At 46.0% G+C, this 20,083-nt stretch overlaps 1 protein-coding gene across 1 annotated transcript in view; it reads left to right on the top strand.

Moving 5' to 3' along the window:
- Positions 1–20,083, top strand: part of Nin (ninein) — a 96,736-nt gene that overhangs the window by 28,994 nt on the left and 47,659 nt on the right. Inside the window, 1 exon segment of the mRNA XM_051195942.1 lies at positions 6,671–6,828. Coding sequence (XP_051051899.1) covers positions 6,671–6,828 — 158 coding nt within the window.

Below are 20,083 nucleotides of genomic sequence, written 5' to 3'. Positions count from 1 at the left end.
GGTTGTCCTACAGGGCGGTTAGAGCTGCTGTGACAGGAGCTGCTAGACAGGACCATAACCTTGCTCTATGGACTCTCAAGTTTTCCCTCCTTTAATGAGGGAATGAAGCCTTCATGAAGTTAAGGACTCCTAACCCCCTGGAGGAGTGCCTTTCTCCAGTCCATTTGGTTCTGATGCCCATGCTCTTCCCACAAAGCATAAATGCCCAGGAAGTGTTACAGTCTAAATGGATAGGGAATCCTAACACACAGAGGTGCTTTTGGAAAAATGGGGCTGGCCACTGTCAGACCCGAAGCTGCAGTCAGTATGAGTTATGCAACAGCGTGGGAGAAAAGGCACCATGAAAGTTGTGCCAAGAAGTTCCTTGAAAGAAATATTTTGAGCCGAGCCTTGAGTCACAGGGAAGATTCAGTCAGGGAAACACTTCTGCGAAGTGGCGGCAGATGTGGAGCCTCCTCGTGTAGGACCGTAGGTCCTCCCAGAGAAGCCTGGGAAGCAGGGCAATTCCTATCGGTACAGATCTTTCCCTGTGCATGGATCCTTGACTGCTGTGGCTGAGACAGACTATAGAACTGGCCCAATCGGCCCAGGGCGTTGCCGCACCACACTCCTCTGCTGTCTTCAGCAAGCTTTCCCTCAAAGCCTACCAGAGCCGGCAGAGCCAATCAGGACCTCCGTGGATCGTGCTTCTGTCCCTCCCCCTGATAGGAAGTGAGATAGACACTACTCCTAGAATTCTGTCACTGCGTCCAGGAAAGACTGAGCACGGCTCTGAGAGGAGTAGTTGGGGAATGAGGTACCAGTTTTCCAACACCTGAAAGCGGCGGGGACGGTCAGGTCGCTTAGCTAATGATTGATGTCTTTTCTGGGAAGGAAAAGATGTGCCACACGGCTTCTGATACGTTTCTGTGCTACTCTGGCCTTTCTTCTCTTTCCCACCCTCCCCATCTACTAACCTGACCCTCTTCCTCTTTCCCTTGTTCTCCTCTAATCTTCTCGTACCTCCCGCTCTCCTCCACTATCAATTCATTTGCTCCCCTTCCTCTCCATGCTATCCTAGTTCTTCCCCCACCCTCTCTCTCCACCCGATCCCTCGTCTGCCTGTCTGCCTGTCTGTCTTTGCACTCTAGCTTGGTTAGCTTGGTTGCTCTAGGGTTTTAGCCCTTTGCCTTGCTCATATGTAGACTCCCTTGTGGTCCTGCACCTCTCAAAGCCTTCTTCTAACCCTAGGATTGGGCAGGGTGTGAGTGGCGGTGATGCAGGTCAGACCACACAGTAAGGGGCTGCACAGCAGGACCGCGTGTCCTCATAGACTGCATGACAGCCTTTTCCCAAGAAAGCTTGTTGGGGATGCTTGTCTTGAGATTCACACGCAATTCATTTTCTATCCTTTCTTATTTTCAAGTTGAGTTCAGAAATCCTGTCAGTTGAACAAAAATGCATCCGAAGGGCCTTAACTAGCACCCCGCCCTTTCCTCTGGACTGACTCTAAAATCCTGTCATCTGGAGAGGGCTGGGAAAAGACCTTCTGAGCAGACACACCTGATGTACACACTCCCTGAGAGAGGCATAGCTGGGGGCTGAGGGACCAGTCTTCCCAGTGTCTCTAGGTGATGATGTCCTTGGCTCACTAAAGAGCCAGGAAAGGAGACAGGAAGGAAGGGTCTTTGGGAGCCATTCCAGAAGAACAATGTTGGTATTATAATGGCCAGGCTTTCTTCTTCATCCTTGGAAACAGTCTAAGGCTATTCAGAAAAGTTTGATTTAAAACATGATTTCTTTAAAAAGTCCATCAAATCCCTCAACAGACGTGAGATAACCCCTCAGATGTCCAGTGAATGTGAGGTAAAGGACTCACACTGAAGGCATCTCTGATACTCTTGCCTAAGTTCTCTGTTATGCTTTGGCCCTGAACCTGTGTTTGTGCAGAGAGGGTGTTGCATGATGAAGTCACGATTAGGCTGAGATCTCTCTTCTTTTGGCCAGTCATTCAGTGGATTTGGAACAGCAAATGCTCCAGCAGAATGCAGGAGCCAGTGGCGCAGTCTCAGAAGGGAGAGAAAGTGAGCCTGACACCGGCTGTTCCTCATGCCGCTGGGGAGTCAAGGCCACAAGTCTTGTTCTCCCGAAACTGGCGCATCCACCATGGGTACCACTGTCTGCCCAACTACTTCAATTTTAGTTTTACTGTAAGTGCCGGGCCTCCTGGTCGCATGTCATCCATGCACCTGTCACATCTCTGAATCGTCTCTTCTTGGGACAGATGAGATATAGAATAAAGATGAAACGTATGTGCTTGTTGGCACCCTTGGTGCAAAGGAAATGAGTGGGTTTTTTTTCTTTCTTTCTTTCTTTACCCTTTGAATTCCCTACTTAACTCCACCTGCGTGTAGAGCCTGTGAGTTTCCCCACCTTACTCCATCATCTTCAGAGACATGAATCCAGGTTTCTCTTTCATCCTCTCCTTCTAACCGGGCGCTTAGTTTATGGAGTAAAACAGACATCTAAACTAGGCCTCAGAGCCATGTCCCTTACCGAAGCTCTTGTAGTGTGTATGTGTGTGTGTGTGTGTGTGTGTGTGTGTGTGTGTGTGTTCATAGGTGTGTGCTCATGCACCTGGAGGCCAGAAGTTGCCATTGAGTGTCTTCCTCTGTCACTCCCCTCCTGAGTATTCTTTACTCCTTCTGTTTTTTATTTTTTTGTTTTTGTTTTTGAGACAGGGTTTTTCTGTGTAGTTCTGGCTGTCCTGGGACTCACTCTGTAGACCAGGCTGGCTTCAAACTCACAGAGATAATTCATGTTAAAATATTTAGCAATGAAGGTAGAATAATATCTGTAGCACAGGATAAGCTATCACTGTCTGTATTGGCAATGTTGATAACATTCATTGTGATTATTTTATCGCTTAGAGATTCCCTCCTTTTCATTGGGTTAAAGGGGTGCACTACCACCACCACCCGGCCCCACCTGAATTTTTGAGACAGTGTCACTCACTGAACCTAATGCAGTTCCTTCAGAGGGGTGTAGCTCTGAAAAGCTAGGCTGGCTGGCTAGCAATGCTGCAGGACCCTTTGCTGTCACTCAGCCTAGAGCTGGGATATAGGTCCAGCTTTGTGGGTGCTGACGACCCAAGCTTAGGTCTTCGTGCCTATGCAGCAGGCACTTTGCCAACTGAGCCATTTCCTCAACTCATCCCTTCCCCCATTTTATTGTTATGCTTGATGCCAAATAGAAATGGGAAAGAACAGAGAGTGACTTGTGAATATCCCTTGAAAGACCTAGCCTCCAGAGACGGGACAGCCGTTCATGTCTTTCCTTTGAGCATGGGCCTGTGCTGAAGGAAGCCATAAACCAAAGAACCCCAAGTTACCTGGCATCAGGAAAGTTGTTCCAGAATGAAACCCCGAGAAACTGTCACTTCTGGGTATACTCCCAAAATAAATCAACTTTGCCCCAGTGTGGCAGTTTCTTCATGAGATGGGCAGTTTTCAACTTGAATGTCTGAGGGCACCTTAAAGTCCCCCAGGGGCCTCCTGTTTGGACTGCTGCTGTTAACTCGGGAAGCCCAGCTGATATCACTGGAGAGGAGCATGGTGCTCAAATGCTCACCACAGCGAGGGCTGTCAACCGTGAACATCCTCTGGACATTCTTACTCATGCAGGGTCTGTCCTTCTTTCATATAAAGTGAGTGATGCTGATGGTGTCAGTAGAACAGGGACACGTGAGCGTGCGATTCTAAGGGGTAACAATTCCTAACTGCTGCGGTGGACCCTAATTTTTATTGGTCACGTGGGGGAGTTTGGGAAACTGACAAGAAATCCTTAATAATCCACCTTTCTTACGTAGATGCTAACGGTTTCATTCAAGTAAGATTTTTTTTTTTTTAGGAACCGGAAACACACATGCTGGCTGATTATATATGTGTGTATGTGTATGTGTATGTACATATACAGATATAGATTCTATAGAAGATATTAACTTAAAATTTGCTTGCAACTGGTTATTATAATAAAATGTAATTTAAGAGGTTTTAAAGTTCCTGAAATTAAAAAAGAGTAAGTAAGTAAGCAACCCCCAAATGGGCAACATTTCCGGGCAGTTCACAATTGGCCACCTTTTTTGTTTAGAAGAAGAGCTGTTTAGATTACAACAACGCTACCTTCTGTCACAGGAAAGTTAATAGTACGTAGTAGCCACTGGGGCCACTTCACCCACAGGTAAGCTTAGGCACTCCATCCTCGTGGCGTCTGAAGAGACTGTCGCTTCCCATATTTTAAATGTCAGAAGCAGTGCAGTGCACAGGAAGAACTCTTCTGCCCATCCCAACCCCAGCTACAACCTCGTCCTAATACTTGGAAAGTCCTGGGTTATATGTTTTCCTTTTAATCCTTTCTAAGCCCTCATAGTCACTAATGGCATATCCTGTCGTTGTCTGCCACTAAAATTTAAGAACACCTAATAAATTAAGGATGCTTCTGCATTGCTTCCTGTCTGACCAGCACCTGTGGGTGTCAGCTGCCAACCAGTAGCTCGGGTGTTTGTGCCGATCCTGAATACGCACAGGCTGACACACTCTCTTCTCGTGAAAGGTATCTTCCAGGGTGCATGCCATTTTCCATACAAAGCCTGATTGCTTAAACACTTTCTGTAAGAAAATCGCTCCATCTCTAATGAAATGACATGGCCGGCACTTACAAAGAGCTGTATATTAATATCGCTGGGAATCAAATAGCTATCATAAATACTTCACTCTTCGCTTTCCCGAGCATTTTCAGAATGCTGCTGGGCCACATCTGTGAGCATCACAGAATCCGAGCTTGTGCTCAAGGAAAGGGTATGGGGGAAGGTGGACTGGTAAACAGGGCCATCTGCCCTCCCAGGGATGCTGAAGTCCGCCAACCCAGTCATGCTTCCACTGAGAATAAAAGAAGGGCGGTTTTCCTTCAGATGGTATCTGGGCACCCATGCTTGCCCTGATGATATGTGTACACACCTCATTTAAACCATTCGTGTCTGAGTTTTGAATCGTGCTTAGACTGTCATGTTCCAACAGGACCCAGAGTGTATCAGTGTGTCTGTGGGGACACACTGTTGGCATTCCATTGTATTTTAATGGGATATGTTATTGCCCTGCTACTATGTTAAGTGCTTACAGCGCTTGAGGATGGCATTTGAGCGAAGTGAAGTATTTATCTTTATTGCTTTAAAATCTTCAGAGCAGAGCATGAGGGGCTTGCTGGTGGAGGTGACTGTGGAGCAGGTGGCGGCTGTGGTGGCAGCAGAGGTGGTGGTTGTAGACATGGTGCTGTGGATGGGATGGTGGTGGTGAAGGTGAAAGTGGTAATTGTTGAAGTTAAGCGTCACTCCGTGACACCAGAGCTCTTCACAGTTGCAGGTGACTCTACCCTGGGCACATTCCTCTTTATTTACACGTCACTGACATTGAAAACAGATGAAGCAGTGTGCCATTTTTCTCTTGTGTGTGTGGTTTTCTTGTTTGTTTTTTCAAGATGGGGTTTCTCTATATAATAGTCCCAGCTGTCCAGGAACTCACTCTGTGGACCAGGCTGGCCTCAAACTCACAGAGATCCGCCTGCCTCTCCTCCCGAGTCCTGGGATTAAAGGCGTGCGCCACCACCGCCTGGCTGTACCATTTTTCTCAATGTGGCTTTCCACTTACTATTTTGTGTCACAGCTCTTAGTTCTATAATTTTATAATGAAAATCTTGATGGCAGGTTTCCCAGAAGTGAGGAGCTGTCGATGGTGGATTAGAATTCTCAGGGTCAGTTTTGCTTTTGTGTTGCTCTGCCTATCTGGTAGATCAGAAAGTGGAAAAGTTAACAAAGGGGTCCCTGAGGTGTGTGTGTGTGATGCTGATTGGGTGGACACTAACTTTTCAGAGCTGTACAAGGTCCAGGACTTACTACAAAGTGTCTCTCGGTTAGATTTTTTTTTTCTTTCTCTACTTCTTTTGCCTTCCCACACTTAAAGCCACCAGCCTAATGAACAGAAAATCAATGTCATCACCTCCTGTACCCCCCTTTTGATAGGGTGTTCCCTGTAGACCCAGCTGGCCCTGAACTCACTGTGTATGACTGAGGATGACACTGAGCCTCGGGACTTCCAGCCTCCACTTCCCGAGTGCAGGATTACTGGGTTCACCACTGGGTTCACCACTGGGTTCACCACTGGGTTCACCACTGGGTTCACCACTGGGTTCACCACTGGGTTCACCACTGGGTTCACCACTGGGTTCACCACTGGGTTCACCACTGGGTTCACCACTGGGTTCACCACTGGGTTCACCACTGGGTTCACCACTGGGTTCACTGGGTGCTGGGGATCGAATCCAGGACTTTGTGATTGCTGGGTGAGCACTCTGCCAATCGAGCTACCTGCCCCACCCAGCCCTCCTGATCTCAGTCTACGCCTTTGAATCAGTTTCCTTTCTGCCAACGCTGCTTCTGTAACTTGCAGATACACAGATGCAGGTACTTGGGACCATCAGAGGTAGAAACAGCTCTGCATCCAACTCGAGGACTCCCATGCACCCATGGTCACCGCAGCTGGCCCCCAGGGCTGGTCTGTGTCCCAGGAGTGTCATCTTGGGGCTCCTTCTCATGTTATGTGACCTTACCTCTTGTCTCCTTGTCCATTCTGCTCACCAGAGGCTCAGCCCAAATATGTGAGAGGTGGAAAGCGCTACGGACGAAGATCTCTACCCGAGTTTCAAGAATCCGTGGAAGAGTTTGCACAGGTGACAGTGCTTGAGCCACTAGATGAAGAAGCAAAGCCATCACACATCCCAGATGGTGACTGCAGTGAGGTAAGGAGCTTGGTCGGGGTCGCAGGACTCGGGCACCGTCATCGACCATAGGCCTGGGCAGTCTGAGGCCCAAGACAGAAGTTAGGTATTCACGGTGCAGTAGGCTCTGCTCAGATATGGCTCCTTGCTGCTTTTCCCTCTTGTCCCTCTCAGGCATAGATGCTAATCTTCCAGCTTGAGTGTTTTTATTCATGCGACAGTTTTTGGACGGTTGCTATGTCTGCACCCTGTTATGTGTGTATACCTAGATTTCAGTTATTTTTATATTGTCTGTTATTCTCCTAGATTTCCTTAGAATTTTATCTTTCCCCACTATGCTCACTCCCATTTTTATTTAGTGATTTAAAAAAGCTAACCAAGAGCCAGATTTTGAGAGTGCATGCCTTTAATCCTAGCACTCGGGAGACAGAGACAGGTGGATCTCTGTGGGTTTGAGGCCAGCCTGGTCTACAGAGTGAGTTTCAGGACAGCCAGAGTGGTCATCCAGAGAAACCTTGTCTCAAACACTCAAAAACTAAGAAAAATAAATAAATAAATAAAAAAGGGAAGGAAGAAAGGAAACAAAAACTAACTATGGGCTGGGGAGATAGCTCATCAGCTAAGATCACTTGCTGCATAAACTTGAGGACCTGAGTTCAAGTCCCCAGAACCCATGTAACAATCTGGGCATAGTCACACTCACCTCTGGGCTTTGGGTAGAAGCAGGAAGTTCCCTGGTGGGGGTGCTGGAAGGGTAGGAAGGAAGTTGGGGAATGAAGACAATAAGATTGCTGGGGTTGCTAGTGGCCAGCATAGAGTTCCAAGTAGAGGGAAGGACCCTGTCTCAGGGAATAAGATGGAAAATGCTAAGACAGGACACCCAACATCCATAGCACGGGCATGGGTACAAGCATCCATGCACACATATGTGCACATACAAATATACTCTTCACACACATACATGTACACAAATAAAAAAAAAAAATCTAACAAAAATGTTCAGTCTCCACCCTCAAACAATGAAACTGCTTCCTTGATGGAAGACTAGAAGTCACGCGGTCCAATTTCTTTAAGTTTTTTTTTTTAATTCATTTATGTATATGAGTGTTTTGCCTGCTTTTATGTATGGGCACCCTGTACATGCCTGTTGCCTGGGGAGATCAGAGACAGCATCAAATACTCAGGAACTGGTTGTGAGCTGCCATGTGGGTGCTGGGACTTGAACCTGGGTCCTCTGTAAGAGCAGCCAGTAGTCTTAGCTGCAGAGCCACCTCTCCAGCCCCAATGTTTTGATGTTTTAAAAAGAGCCTCCATCTTGTATTTTGGGATGTGATAAACAAGCTCAAGCACTTAGTTCTTGCTTCAAAGTGTGGGCTAGGGGCTCTTCCCCAGGGTTTGGCAGTGGCCAGTGCCTTTTCTCTTTACTGGGACTGTCACAAACTGGGTGCAGCTGGGCTCACATGCTGGCTCCCCTGTCCTCTCCAATGCCCTTCTTTTCATCCTGTGCACCACTGTAATCCATCAGTAAATGAGAAGCAGTGCCATTTTCTTTAGTCTTTCTTTATGGCTCATTTGCCAACATCCCATTTATAGAGCGTGATCATGAATAATATTTCTTGCAAATCTCAGCTCAGATTGGAGCTGTAAATATTCTAGACACGAATATGAGCTGGAAAAGAGACAAAGCACCTCCGCTTTCTGGAAGGTTCTGCAGACTGCAGGCTGACTGGGTATGTGTGTGTGCATGTGTCTCTGTATTCATGTGTATTCATGGGTTTTTCAGCATCCACGTTACTAAAATCTATAGGAGACTTGCTCCCGAGGATGTCCTCAGCAATCAAACGTCTGTCCTCAACATCCTAAGACACTTGCAAACCTAAAGGAAACTAGGACAAGCCCAGGTGTGGGGAAGAAACAAAACTGGCAATAAATACTGAAAAGTACAAGTCTGGTAAACACCTTTGCCTCTCAAAAGCAAAAACATCAAAGGATGCTTATCTGCACCCTAGAAATGAAGGTGAAGGTTAGTGGCAGAAATGTAAGGAAAAAAGAAAAACACAGCTAGAGGAGAGACAAAGAGCTTAAAAAACAGAGTAGGAATAGTGTGGGTGACCTGTGGCCACTAACAAGGAGGAGAGCATGCCGTGGACCTGCTGGTGCCCCAGCAGGTCAGCCTAGGGCAGACCTGCTGGCCATCTCAGATACTCAGTTCAGTAGTCCCTTCCTTTTCTGGTCTCTTTGAAACATTCAGACTGGGACCTTTGCCTAGGATAGCACACGTAGTCCCATGCACAAGCATCTTGCATACAGTTTTAATGGGGCAAGAATCTGCACAATTGTGTAATTGAATATTCATAACACTGTGTTTTCCTTGCTGTTGGCTAGGGTGTCCTCTTACTATGTAAAATCTGTTTTGTTGTGAGTCTGGGCGATATGAAATTTAACTGAGATATACATCTTGAAAAAGAACCTGGACACCTTAGGAGGTAAACTTAATTATTTGGAGACCCCTTTTAAGTCTAGTGTCTTATCTCTTGGACTAGTGTCAAGATATTATTACTTGGTGCTAAGAAACCCAATCATTGTTTATTTTTCACATAAGAGTTTCTGCTTGCTCTCCAGGGATGCCCAGAAAGCCTCTGAGCAGTCAGTGTTCTTGCATCTTTGTTAGCTCAGTTACCGACTTCTTGGGTGACTTGCTTGACTGGGGTTGCTATTTTAATAAGTGAGCCTTTGTTTTCATATGTGAGTAAACATGAGGCAGGAGAAACCTTACTGTTTGTAAAGGATGTCATGGGGAGGTCACCTCTCCCCATTGTGCTACAGCTTCCTGAAAATCCTCCAGAAACCTTAGTTGGGACCTTTTAATGCTACAGTCAGAATCTGCCCTGTTCACCACCCTCTAGAAAAGCTGCAGGCAGAGGCCAGAAAGGGTCTTCTCTCTGCATCTCTGCTCTCAGCAGAGACTCTCTCCACTGTCATGGTCTATAGCATCCCTCCAAAGCATCTTCAAGGGTACTCTTTTGTCTTGCCTGTGGAAATTGTCACAACTGCTTCTTGCCTAAAAACCAGGCTGAGTTGGCCCTGACTTTTTTTTTTCTTTCTGTAGATCAAACCCAAAGTCTTGGTCATGCTAATAAGCAAGTGGCCTTCCACTCAGATTCCAACCCTGTCTTTTTTCACCAAATGACTCCCAAATCATGACAGGGAGACTTATTATTAGTTTCAAATGCTCAGCCTTATCTTAGGCTCACTTCTTGCTAACTCTTATAACTTATTTTAACCCACTTCTCTTCATCTACATTTTGCCTTTCTTTTATTCTGTATGTACTACTTTGCATCTGTCTTTCTGGCTGGCCCTGGTGTCTCCTCCTTTTCCCTCATTCTCTCCTCATTCTCCCTGGATCCTAGATTCCTCTTCCTACTCAACCTCTCTGCCCATCAGCCCCGCCTACCCCTCTACTGCCAGCTATTGGCCATTCAGCTTTTTATTAGACCAATCAGGTGCCTTAAGCAGGCAAAGTGAAACAGCAACACATCTTTACATAACCAAACAAATGCAGCATAAACAAATGTAACGCATCTTTACATAGTTAAAGTAATATTCCGCAACATAAATAAACGTAGCACACCTTTACATAGTTGTAATATTCCACAACAGTGACCCTGGCTGAGGTCTCACTCTTATGGGCTGCCTTCACTGGGCCCTGCAATATAGTTTTATGAGCATGCCACTCATGTGTCCACACAGTGTCCCTGCTTGCTGGTCAGTTTGTGCTTTAGCCTCAGCAATTAAAAGCTACCTGTCCAAGAGGCTTGTACTAATACCACTGTCCATTCTGCAGCAGCTGCTCACACTTCCCAGGGGCTGAGGAGGTGAAGGCATTTGGAGAGTCCCTCAGCCACGTAGTGTGAGAAGGAAAGTCTCCCTAACTGAAGAGGGAGCCCGAATCTGTCAGAGGTTCTTTACTTCTGTCTCCATTTCTTTCTCCTTTCTTGTCACCTAAGAACCTGATGTTTCATGTCACGGGAGGTGTTGAGAATCTATTCTTTGAGGTCATACTTCATCACAGGGCTACCAGGCAATATAGAAGGGGAGGGCCTGGGGCTGGGCCTCCCCTGTGTGAATGTCAGGTGGGGAACTAGAGACCGACTTCTTACGTTTGCAAGATGGCATGCTTAGCTGGATTTATAGGTCTGCCTTTTCTCCTGCTTCCAACGGGTCTGTTCCCTGCTTCCCCCACCCCCAAAAGGTGGCTTTAGAGTTTCTCGATGATGACAATAAAAAGATCAGAAACCTGTTTTCAGGAATTGAGCAGAGGGAGGTCTGGCTGTGTTCCGCAATGGGAAACTAATTTTAGTTCCAGGTTGAGTCAAATACTGATTTTACTGAGGCCCTGCGGAGGCGTGGGTGGTAGGATGAAACAGTGTCCCACTCACAGATCAAAGCAGTCCCCAGGCAACTCACTTCCCACTGGGAACTCACCCTCTCAGGACACACGAGCAAGCTGTACCTGAAAAGGGAAAGTAAGAATTCATCTCTTCCTCCTGGGGTTATTCAGTCAAAGGGGAGGTTGCTGCAGGCTGATGCTTCCTCACTAAGGCTGTCATTTCTAGGCTGGGGGGGTGGTAGTTCACGGTGTCTTCTTTGTGTGTGTGTGTGTGTGTGTGTGTGTGTGTGTATGCTGTATGTATGGCCATACACATGCTCTAACATCTAGCATTGTTTGAGAGCCCTTCTCTCCTAAGCATAACCAAAACTATTAGTACTTCTCCATAGTAATTCTCTGCAGTCTCCCTGTAACTGCACCTTTCCTCATACTCATAGAAATGCCCACATGTGCAGATAAGTGTGAGCGAGGTTATAGAAACTGTGCTGAAGCAGCTAAATTTATAGTTAATGCAAGTTTCAGGCTTCGTTAGACACCGGCAGACTTGAAGCTCAGGCAGGCCCTGCCTTTGTTCCGAGCTGTGGGTGAGGATCCACATGGTCACAGGCCATAGCTTCTGTGCCTTCCCTCACACATGTATGAAAACAAGCTATGTTGGGGCTGGAGAGATGGCTCAGTGGTTAAAAGAACAGGCTGCTCTTCCAGAAGACCCAGGTTCAATCCCCAGCACTCCCATGGCAGCTCACTGTTGTCTGTAACTCTAGTTCCAGGGCCTTCCACACCCACATACAGACATGCATACAGGCAAATGAAATACAATTTTTAAAAAAGAAAGTAAACGCTTGGCTCTGGTTTCTGTTCAAGTCCAATATGTATTGTAAACATATTCATCATCTCTAGCCCTTCCCCATCCCTTGAGCTTTTATTGGGCAATTTGAGTCTTTCTTCCTGCAAGCAAAAATATCTAACTCAGCTTTTAAGCGAGTCTCTCTTACTAAGTGTAGTTTACAAGGCAATAAAGCCCTTCTATAGGAAAAGGCTTCTGGGAAGTCTGCAGCATTGAATATGGTTCTTGAGACATTTCATTTGGAAAGCAGGACAGAGAATATGCTAATCCACAGGGCAGGTAGAGCCCACCAGCAGGCCATGATGTGCCTGGCCTTGGATTTAGTGTGTTTATCTGTCCATGGATCCCTGGGGAGTCTGACCTCTCGTCTCGGCTGGGATTGAAAGGAAAGGGTGATTTTTCTTTTTTATGGGATCATTTTCACCCAAGTCAATTCAAGAGGACATTCTACTCTGAGTGAATCCCGGCCAACAAAGGGGACATTCTTGGTCCTAGCCTAAGGTGTGACTAATGAGATGGTTTTGGTTGACACTGTGCTTTACTTCGTTAACAAACAGAAGTGAAATTTTAGGCTTTTAAGATTACATTTTTACCCCCTTTAATAAATAGCTATTGAAAGAACCTTGGGCTTTGGGCCAATGTTTCCTCAGAGGTAGCTAGCAGGGGAAAGGAAAAAAACACACACACACACACACACACACACACACACACACACACACTTCAATTCTGTTCTCCATTCTTCAGGCTTGTTAGGAAAGACTGTGTAATTAATACAATTGGGGCAGGGACACTTTGCTTTTTGCCCTAGTTGAAAAACAGGGAACACCTTGTTAACTGCTTTCCTCTACTGGGAATGAATTGGGTCTAGTAAGATCTTTATCGAGAACAAGGGATTTTGAACAATCATTTCTTCAACTGCAGACAATAATGATGTAAGTCAAAACCATTGACTTACACTTCAGTTCAGTGAGAACCTGAGAGAAAAGTTAAATCCAACTGCAACGTTGGCCCAGGATGTCCCAGGGAGTCCAGACTTTGCATTGGGTTTGTGCAGGTGAGAGGGGAAGGTGGTGCTTGGATAACTATTCCCCAAAAGAACCCTGAAACAAAACAAACAAACAAACAAACAAACAAACCGATTTTGCTGTCTGTGTCAATTCAAACTGCTTCAAAAAGTCCAAAATGGACTGTCTTTCTCTTGTGTTCATTTTCATACATGCATAACTTGGTGGCAAAACTATGAATTATTTCCATTGTATGGATCAGTATTTAATTGTGGGACACACTTCTTTCTTAGTAACCGGGAGAAGCTCTATTCAGATCTTTTACAGTCAAAACACACACATTGTTTTTTCATTATCCCCATTCTGTCCTTGTCCTTCTTTGACAAAGCACAGTCTCCTCATTGACATCATTGATTCCTGACTCCCGGGATGGCGTCCCCAGGACAGACGTTTCTGTTAATGGTATTCCAGCCTTCCTTTCCCTTATGTTCTTCAGTCTTAGTAGATCACATGGCTGTTCCCACACGGGATTGTAGATCCCTTGAATGGGACCTAAGATCTCAGAAGCCTCTTTAAAGCGAACAAGACGGCATTTGTCCTTACAAGGCTTGCAGACCTCAGTGTCCTGGTTGGTCTTCTAAGTTACACCGAGAGAATGCCCCTTAAAGTTTGTCTCTGCTCCACCACCTTCCCGATCAGTAATCTCTGATACGCATTTCTTTTTAAACAAGAAACTGAAGACAGACAACAGATAAAAATCAAACTAATGATGATCAATGTTCTAATGACAATAGTAACCCCTCCCAACCAAACCACTAGGTCTCTTCCACGGACAAAAGTTTTGCTTACTACCCATTCAGCAACTGTAATGAGTACAAGTATAAAAACTGCCTGTTCTACTCAATGAGCCCCCGTGTCAGTGATAGTGTTTATTTAAACTTAGGCTCAATCCTCAGTGCCTCCAAAAGGGTTGAGGGGACTTTTTCAGGACTTGAAAATACACTCACCCCCAGCCTTGCTAAAGGAAGAGGCTTATGCTCAGCATTTCTTTGCATTGGCAGTACTTGAAGGCTTTTTGGCCATGCACTAGGATTCTTGTGGATGGATATTTGTGCATTTAAAAAAACTATACATTAATTCCCATTATCCCTGGCTCTTATTTGCAGTGGTTAATTACCTTCTGAGATGAAGGCACCAATTTGCATTCCAATCCAATAGCTCCTCCCTGAGTTCAAAGTAGAGAGACTAGAAGCTGGGCTGTCAGACTCGCCACTGCCTTAACCTTCTAAGGTGGCTGAATGGAAAATGAGCCTTAGTCCCAGGAAGTTCAGTGTCCTGGCAGAAACAAAAGGCAGACCCCCAGGCACAGTCAGCTTCCAATATCTTTCTGAACATTTAAGACTAAGCAAGACTAAGCACACTAGATACTGTGCTTTCAAGCACATGCATTCTCCCTACACAGATTTCTGGTTCTCTTCAGACACCCTTTGCTTTGCTGAATATGTTCTCCCTTTAAAAGAGACACTTGATCTCAGCCTTCTGTGGAGATTTGTCAGTCTAGGAAATTGTATTTCTCTTCCTCTGGGCTTACAAGGCACTCCCTTTTCAAAATTAATGTGCTTCCATCTCCCGGGCTGCAGAGCGCAGCTCAGCAACCTGTCTCAGAAGAATAGTCCATGTATGCCCATAATCATTTTAATTAGCCATACATTCTGGAGGGCGTAAAGGTCTTAGCTGGAGCAGATGGCTAGTGGGGGCAGTGGCTGGCCCATTGTAGGCAGGGGCCGTGTGGTCCAAAGGCTGCAGATGCTCGCTCCACTTTGGGGCTAGAAGCCGAGGGATCCTAGAGACTTTGGCCATCTGCTCTGTAGTCCCCCAAAGCAGGTGTCCCTCCGAAGAGGGCATTCCTGAAATTGGTGCAGCCTGTGTCGTTGGTGTGTGCAGGGTACCTCAGCCAGATGTAAAGCAATTGAGCTGGCCACAATGGCCAGTGTGACATTAAGATGTGTGACCCTTGGGTCGGGTGCAAGGGCATCCTTTGTCTAACCAAGGAGGGTGAGGATCACTCTGTGTAGCAGCCATTTGGGGGTCAGGCAACCTCTGACCCCATCTCCTGCATCTGCCCTGCAAATAAGGAATTGCAGGGTAGCCTCTGCCAGCTGTACCAATTCAGGGGCCTCTGTAGAGAGGAAGGTCCTCCTCAAGGTCCCTCCTCCCAAGTTGACTACAGTTGATTGCTCCATCACAATTACGGTGCCAAACCTGGAGCTCCTCCCACCTCCAGTCTTCTTAAGGCATAATTGACAACAATTACCTGTTAGAGCTGTAGTTGCTAATCTCTTTACTCCTAAAGCTGATGTTGGACCATCTGCTGATTTTTGTCTTCCTACTGTTTCAAGCATCCGAGTAGCCAGTGGGGTAACTACTAGCTACTTCCTCTAGTTAACAGTAGGACCACCCGAGCTGCACTTAGTCCTCAGCTCTGTCCAGTGTTTTCCAGTATGAAGCCTTCACAGGGAAGAATTGCTATGCACTTACCCATGGGGAAACTGAGGCATGGAGAGGTTAAGTGGTTTGGCCAAAGTACCCATGCCACTAAAGGGCAAGGAGCCCCAGTGGTCTAGCTTTGGAGTGCAACCTCCTGGTGCCATCGTTGTTCTGATGGAAAGGATAGAGGCGGTCGGCCATCTCTAAGACACATGCACACCTCCATGTCCCGCCCACAGGGTGGGGTGTCATCCCCACTTTGTAGGTGAAATAAGTCCCTGAGCAGTAACAGGAGACTAAACAGAGAACACTGTCTCCTCCCAACCCTTCTTATCCACTGTGTGGCTTTGCCTCCCAAGTCCTGAGTACCCAAGGTGTATGGGATGGATGTTTACATGCTCTGACACCCTCAGAGGACCCCATGGCTTCCCCGGAGTGAACCACAAAGTCTCCTGTGGTGGATTCGGCACTCTGACAGAGCCCCAGCCATTGTGCCTCCCTGCCCCCCTCTCCCTTCAGCTACCTTCCTGGTTGCCATTTTACTGCTCTGGACTGACCTGTGTCTAGAGGCCACCTGGCAGCCCTCACTCCACTGGGGTGACCGACCGAAATTAAAGCACCCTGTTCCTCAGTGATGTCTCCTCTTATTGGTGCTGTTTCAGTAGCTGGATGATCTAATTCCCCCAACCTTCTAAACTGTCTCCCCCTCACCCCCCCCCCCCAGCTTTTTAATTGGACTCACTGGCTCCAGGCAATAAGAATGAAAATAAATGAAGTGTGAATGAATTGAATCTTCCCTTTCCACCCCACCCCCTCAGACTGCAATTTAATAACAAACATTCAGCTTCCATCCCTCTTAAAGGAACAGACCCTTCTTCAGAGAGAGGCAGAACTCTGGTCATGTCTTGGTCAGGAACTCTGGTAGGTCACCGATCTTGGAATGAGATAGAGACATTAGGGTGAATTTGCCGCCTTCCCCGGGCTGGCTCCAGCTCCCAGAGCTTCTTACCAAGGACCAAGGAAGAATTCTCAGCTTTGCTTGTTACCCTCACTCTGCCGGTCCGTCATCTTGAAGTGATGAGAAACCGTTGCTGCTAAGTGATGCCTGGGGTTCAAAAGCTGTGGCTGGGTTGAGCTGGGTTCATTCTCTACTAGCATATATTGTGCGTAATAATGGGTTTCATTCAGACATTTGGATACATGTATACAACGTGTTTTGATTGTATTCACTACTGATCCCTTTTCCTAACCAGCCCCCCTTCTGCTGGGTTTAATTCAGGTTGCTTATAGAAGGTGTTATTTTTGTGTACATGGACACTGGCCAGTGTCTGGCTATACCACTGAAGAAAATGTCTTCCCCACCCCCAGCAACTGCCTGCAAAGACTCAGAGAGGGCTGGGGCCTTGTGAGCTCCTCCCCGTCCATGACAGAATGTTGAAGGCCTTAAGACCGTATTGAGTGAGCTGGTCTTGTGAAGGTAATCAGAGCAGCTGTGCAGTACCCATGGCACGCCCAGTGTTGGACCATCTCAGGGCTGCACCTTGGGATGGTTGCTGTTCCCACAGCAGGTGTTAGCTGAGGCTGAGGGTCTCTGATGGTCCCACGCTGTACTGAGCTCAGGAGGCATCCATACATTTGTCTACTGGGCAATCCTGGCTTCCCTCCAAGCCTGCACCCACCACGGTCTGTTGCACGGTCTGTTAAGGTGACTTAACAAAAGGGGTAGAACCCGGAGTCACTGCGGCTAAGTTATCCAGGACTCCAGGACAGTGACAAAAGGAACAGTGAGACTCAATGGGTTAATACTTCAGAAAATCATTTATACCCGTGGGGAGAATAGAGATTTTTCTCCTATAGTCCCTCAACTAAAACGTGTCTTGTTTTTATTATCTATTTCCTTCTGGTCTTTGTCTGGTTATATAAATATTTGCTGCTAGCAGTAATCATAGCATAGATTACATTTTTTATTATGCTCTTTCATTTAACATTTATTAAAATGTTTTTCCATGTTCCTACATTGTTTTTAAATTGCTTTTAGTTACTATATAATGTTGTATCATTATACCTTATGCCCCATTATTGAATATTTAAGCCAATTTCAATACTTTATTGTTATAAAAGTACCTCAATATGCATATTTGTACAAATGGCTTCCTCTTTCTGTTTCTTTCTTTTTCTTTTTTAAATTTCCTTTAGATAGCAGATTAAATGATTGGGTTGAGAAGTCTGAATATTTTTATTTTGGTACATAAGGCCATTTTCATTATGAAAATAATGGTAGCCATGAACATTGCTGCCAGCCACACATGAACAGGCCTGCTTCAGACTACAGTCTTGGTGGGAGTGAGAGCTATAACGTAAATACTTAGAAAATTCAATAATGACAATTATGAGCCCAGTTTTATCGCCTGTGACCTTGTGTGGTGTTGAGTGAACCATACCGTTGTGAGGTGGTGCTGAGGGAGTTGCCATCTGTATCCTGTGCATCTCTGCTGGCACTCGGTGGTTAGAGTACTGTTCTTGCAGAGAACACCCCCCCCCCCCCCCCCAGCCCGCTGTCGGTTCAGTTCCCAGCATCCATGTCAGGCTGTTTGCCACTACCTATAACTAACTAACTCCAGGAGATCTGACACCTTCCGATCTCACATGCGTGTATCTGACACAGACACACACGAATATATAATTAAAAAATATAAAAAATACCTTTAAAAATGTACAGATACTTCCAGAGGTGTACCCAAATGAATGGTTTGATTTTACATATAGAGGTGAAAATAATTCCACAAATACAAATTTAATATGTATGTATTGCATACAGAGGTGCCCCCACAAAAATAGAAGACTTTATAATGCTTATATGCCAGGCACAGTGCAGAGCACTTGGCCCTTCCCTCAGTAAATTCACACTACTTCTTTCTTTTCCATTATACAGGGAGATAAACTAAGGCCAAAGAGGCCAAGCAACTTACATAGGGTTAACCCACACGTACATTGGGATTTACTACCAGGCAGTCTAGCTCCAAATCTGTGCACTGGCGTCCATACTGGGCCTTCCAGTAGTCTTTGTTCTTCAAATGCGTTCTCTCACTATTTTAGCATGCATGGGGCAATAGATGAGCAAATGTGAGAGACCACACAGACCCTGTCACCTTAGGAACTGTTGCCAAAGACTTTTTGAAGCTGGGTGTTGCTGTTTCATTTTTGTTCTGAGATGCTGTATCCCTGCAGAGGCTGTTTATGGTCTGAGCTCAATGAAAACATCTTTCTCATCAGGGTCTGCTGTTTTAAAAAGTCATGTACAACTTGTAGTTTCATTTGAACCAATGGATCGGAGGTGGTAAACTTCATTGAATACATTGTAGGTGGATTTAGTGGGTTTGAGTTTTGGATACTCAGATGCTGAATAATTAATTTGCATAATTTCAGGTGCCAAACGGGGTGAGCATTTGACTCAGTCTGTTGGCAGGCAGGATGTTTTTATTAGTGGGCCTCCCTCTACTGATTTGCAATTTTATAGATAATAGCAGTCTAATTCTGATCGGAAACAGTAACTGAGGGGATCCATGGAAGACTGTGGCCTGCTACTCCCTGCTTCCAGGCCACACACTTCCAGTTCATTCCAGTGATACCTTAGCCATTAGTCACTTCCAGTTATGGTCTGAAGAACGGGCTGCAGATAACTTAGGTACCTGAGACATGGCCTTTGGCAGTCTTCAGTTTAGCAGGAATGTCTGTTTCAGGATTTCACCTTGAGTTTCAGTGTAGCTGAGTCTGACATCTTTAGGTTCTCTGTGAAATAAGGAGCTGTGAATCTTCGTGGACACTCGTCCCCCAATGAAGAGGCGATAACTACCATGCGTGTAATGGTTAATATTGTCAACTTGGTGGAATCTAGAATCACTTGGCGGCATACCGGTGAGGGCTATCTAGATTAGGTTAATTACAGTGAGGAGATCTACATTAACTGGGGGCAGTGCCATCCCATGAGCCGGGGACCTGGTCTGAACAAAGAGGAGGAAAGTGACATGAACAGAAGCACCCATTGCTCTCTGCTTCCTGACTGGGGACACAGTGTGTCTAGCTGTTTCCTGAGTCACACATTCCCTTCCATGATAAATTCTGTCCCCTAGAGCTGTCAGTTGAAACAAACCATCCTTAAATTGATTCTTTCCGGTAACTAAAACATTGAGTGAGTGTGGGGAATGGAGGTGTCAAGGTCGCCTGCAAGAATGTTAAGTCGGGTCAACTCGAACTACTGAAAGTCAGTATTTGATGTAAGCATTTTTGCGTGACACACCATCTGCCTTGAGGAGTCCAGGCTCCTCAGACAGGAGTTAATTGAGCCCATCTTCCTGCTGTGTTTATTTCAGGAGTCTGAAATCAACTAGCATTATGCAGTTCACCCGTCCCAGAGAACAGGCTGGTTGCTTGGTATAAAAGGCAATTTTATTCATAAAATCGTATCTGGTTCTCTTCCCCCTTTTAATTTTTAAATTTGTTTTTTGGTTGGTGTACAAAGAAATGGGTTCCATTCATAATACACCATT

The sequence above is a fragment of the Phodopus roborovskii genome, unplaced genomic scaffold (assembly GCF_943737965.1).
Source record: "Phodopus roborovskii unplaced genomic scaffold, PHOROB, whole genome shotgun sequence".
In the NCBI taxonomy this organism is placed as follows: Eukaryota; Metazoa; Chordata; class Mammalia; order Rodentia; family Cricetidae; genus Phodopus; species Phodopus roborovskii.
Note: the sequence above shows the minus strand (reverse complement) of the source record. Positions and strands in the feature narration are given on the sequence as shown.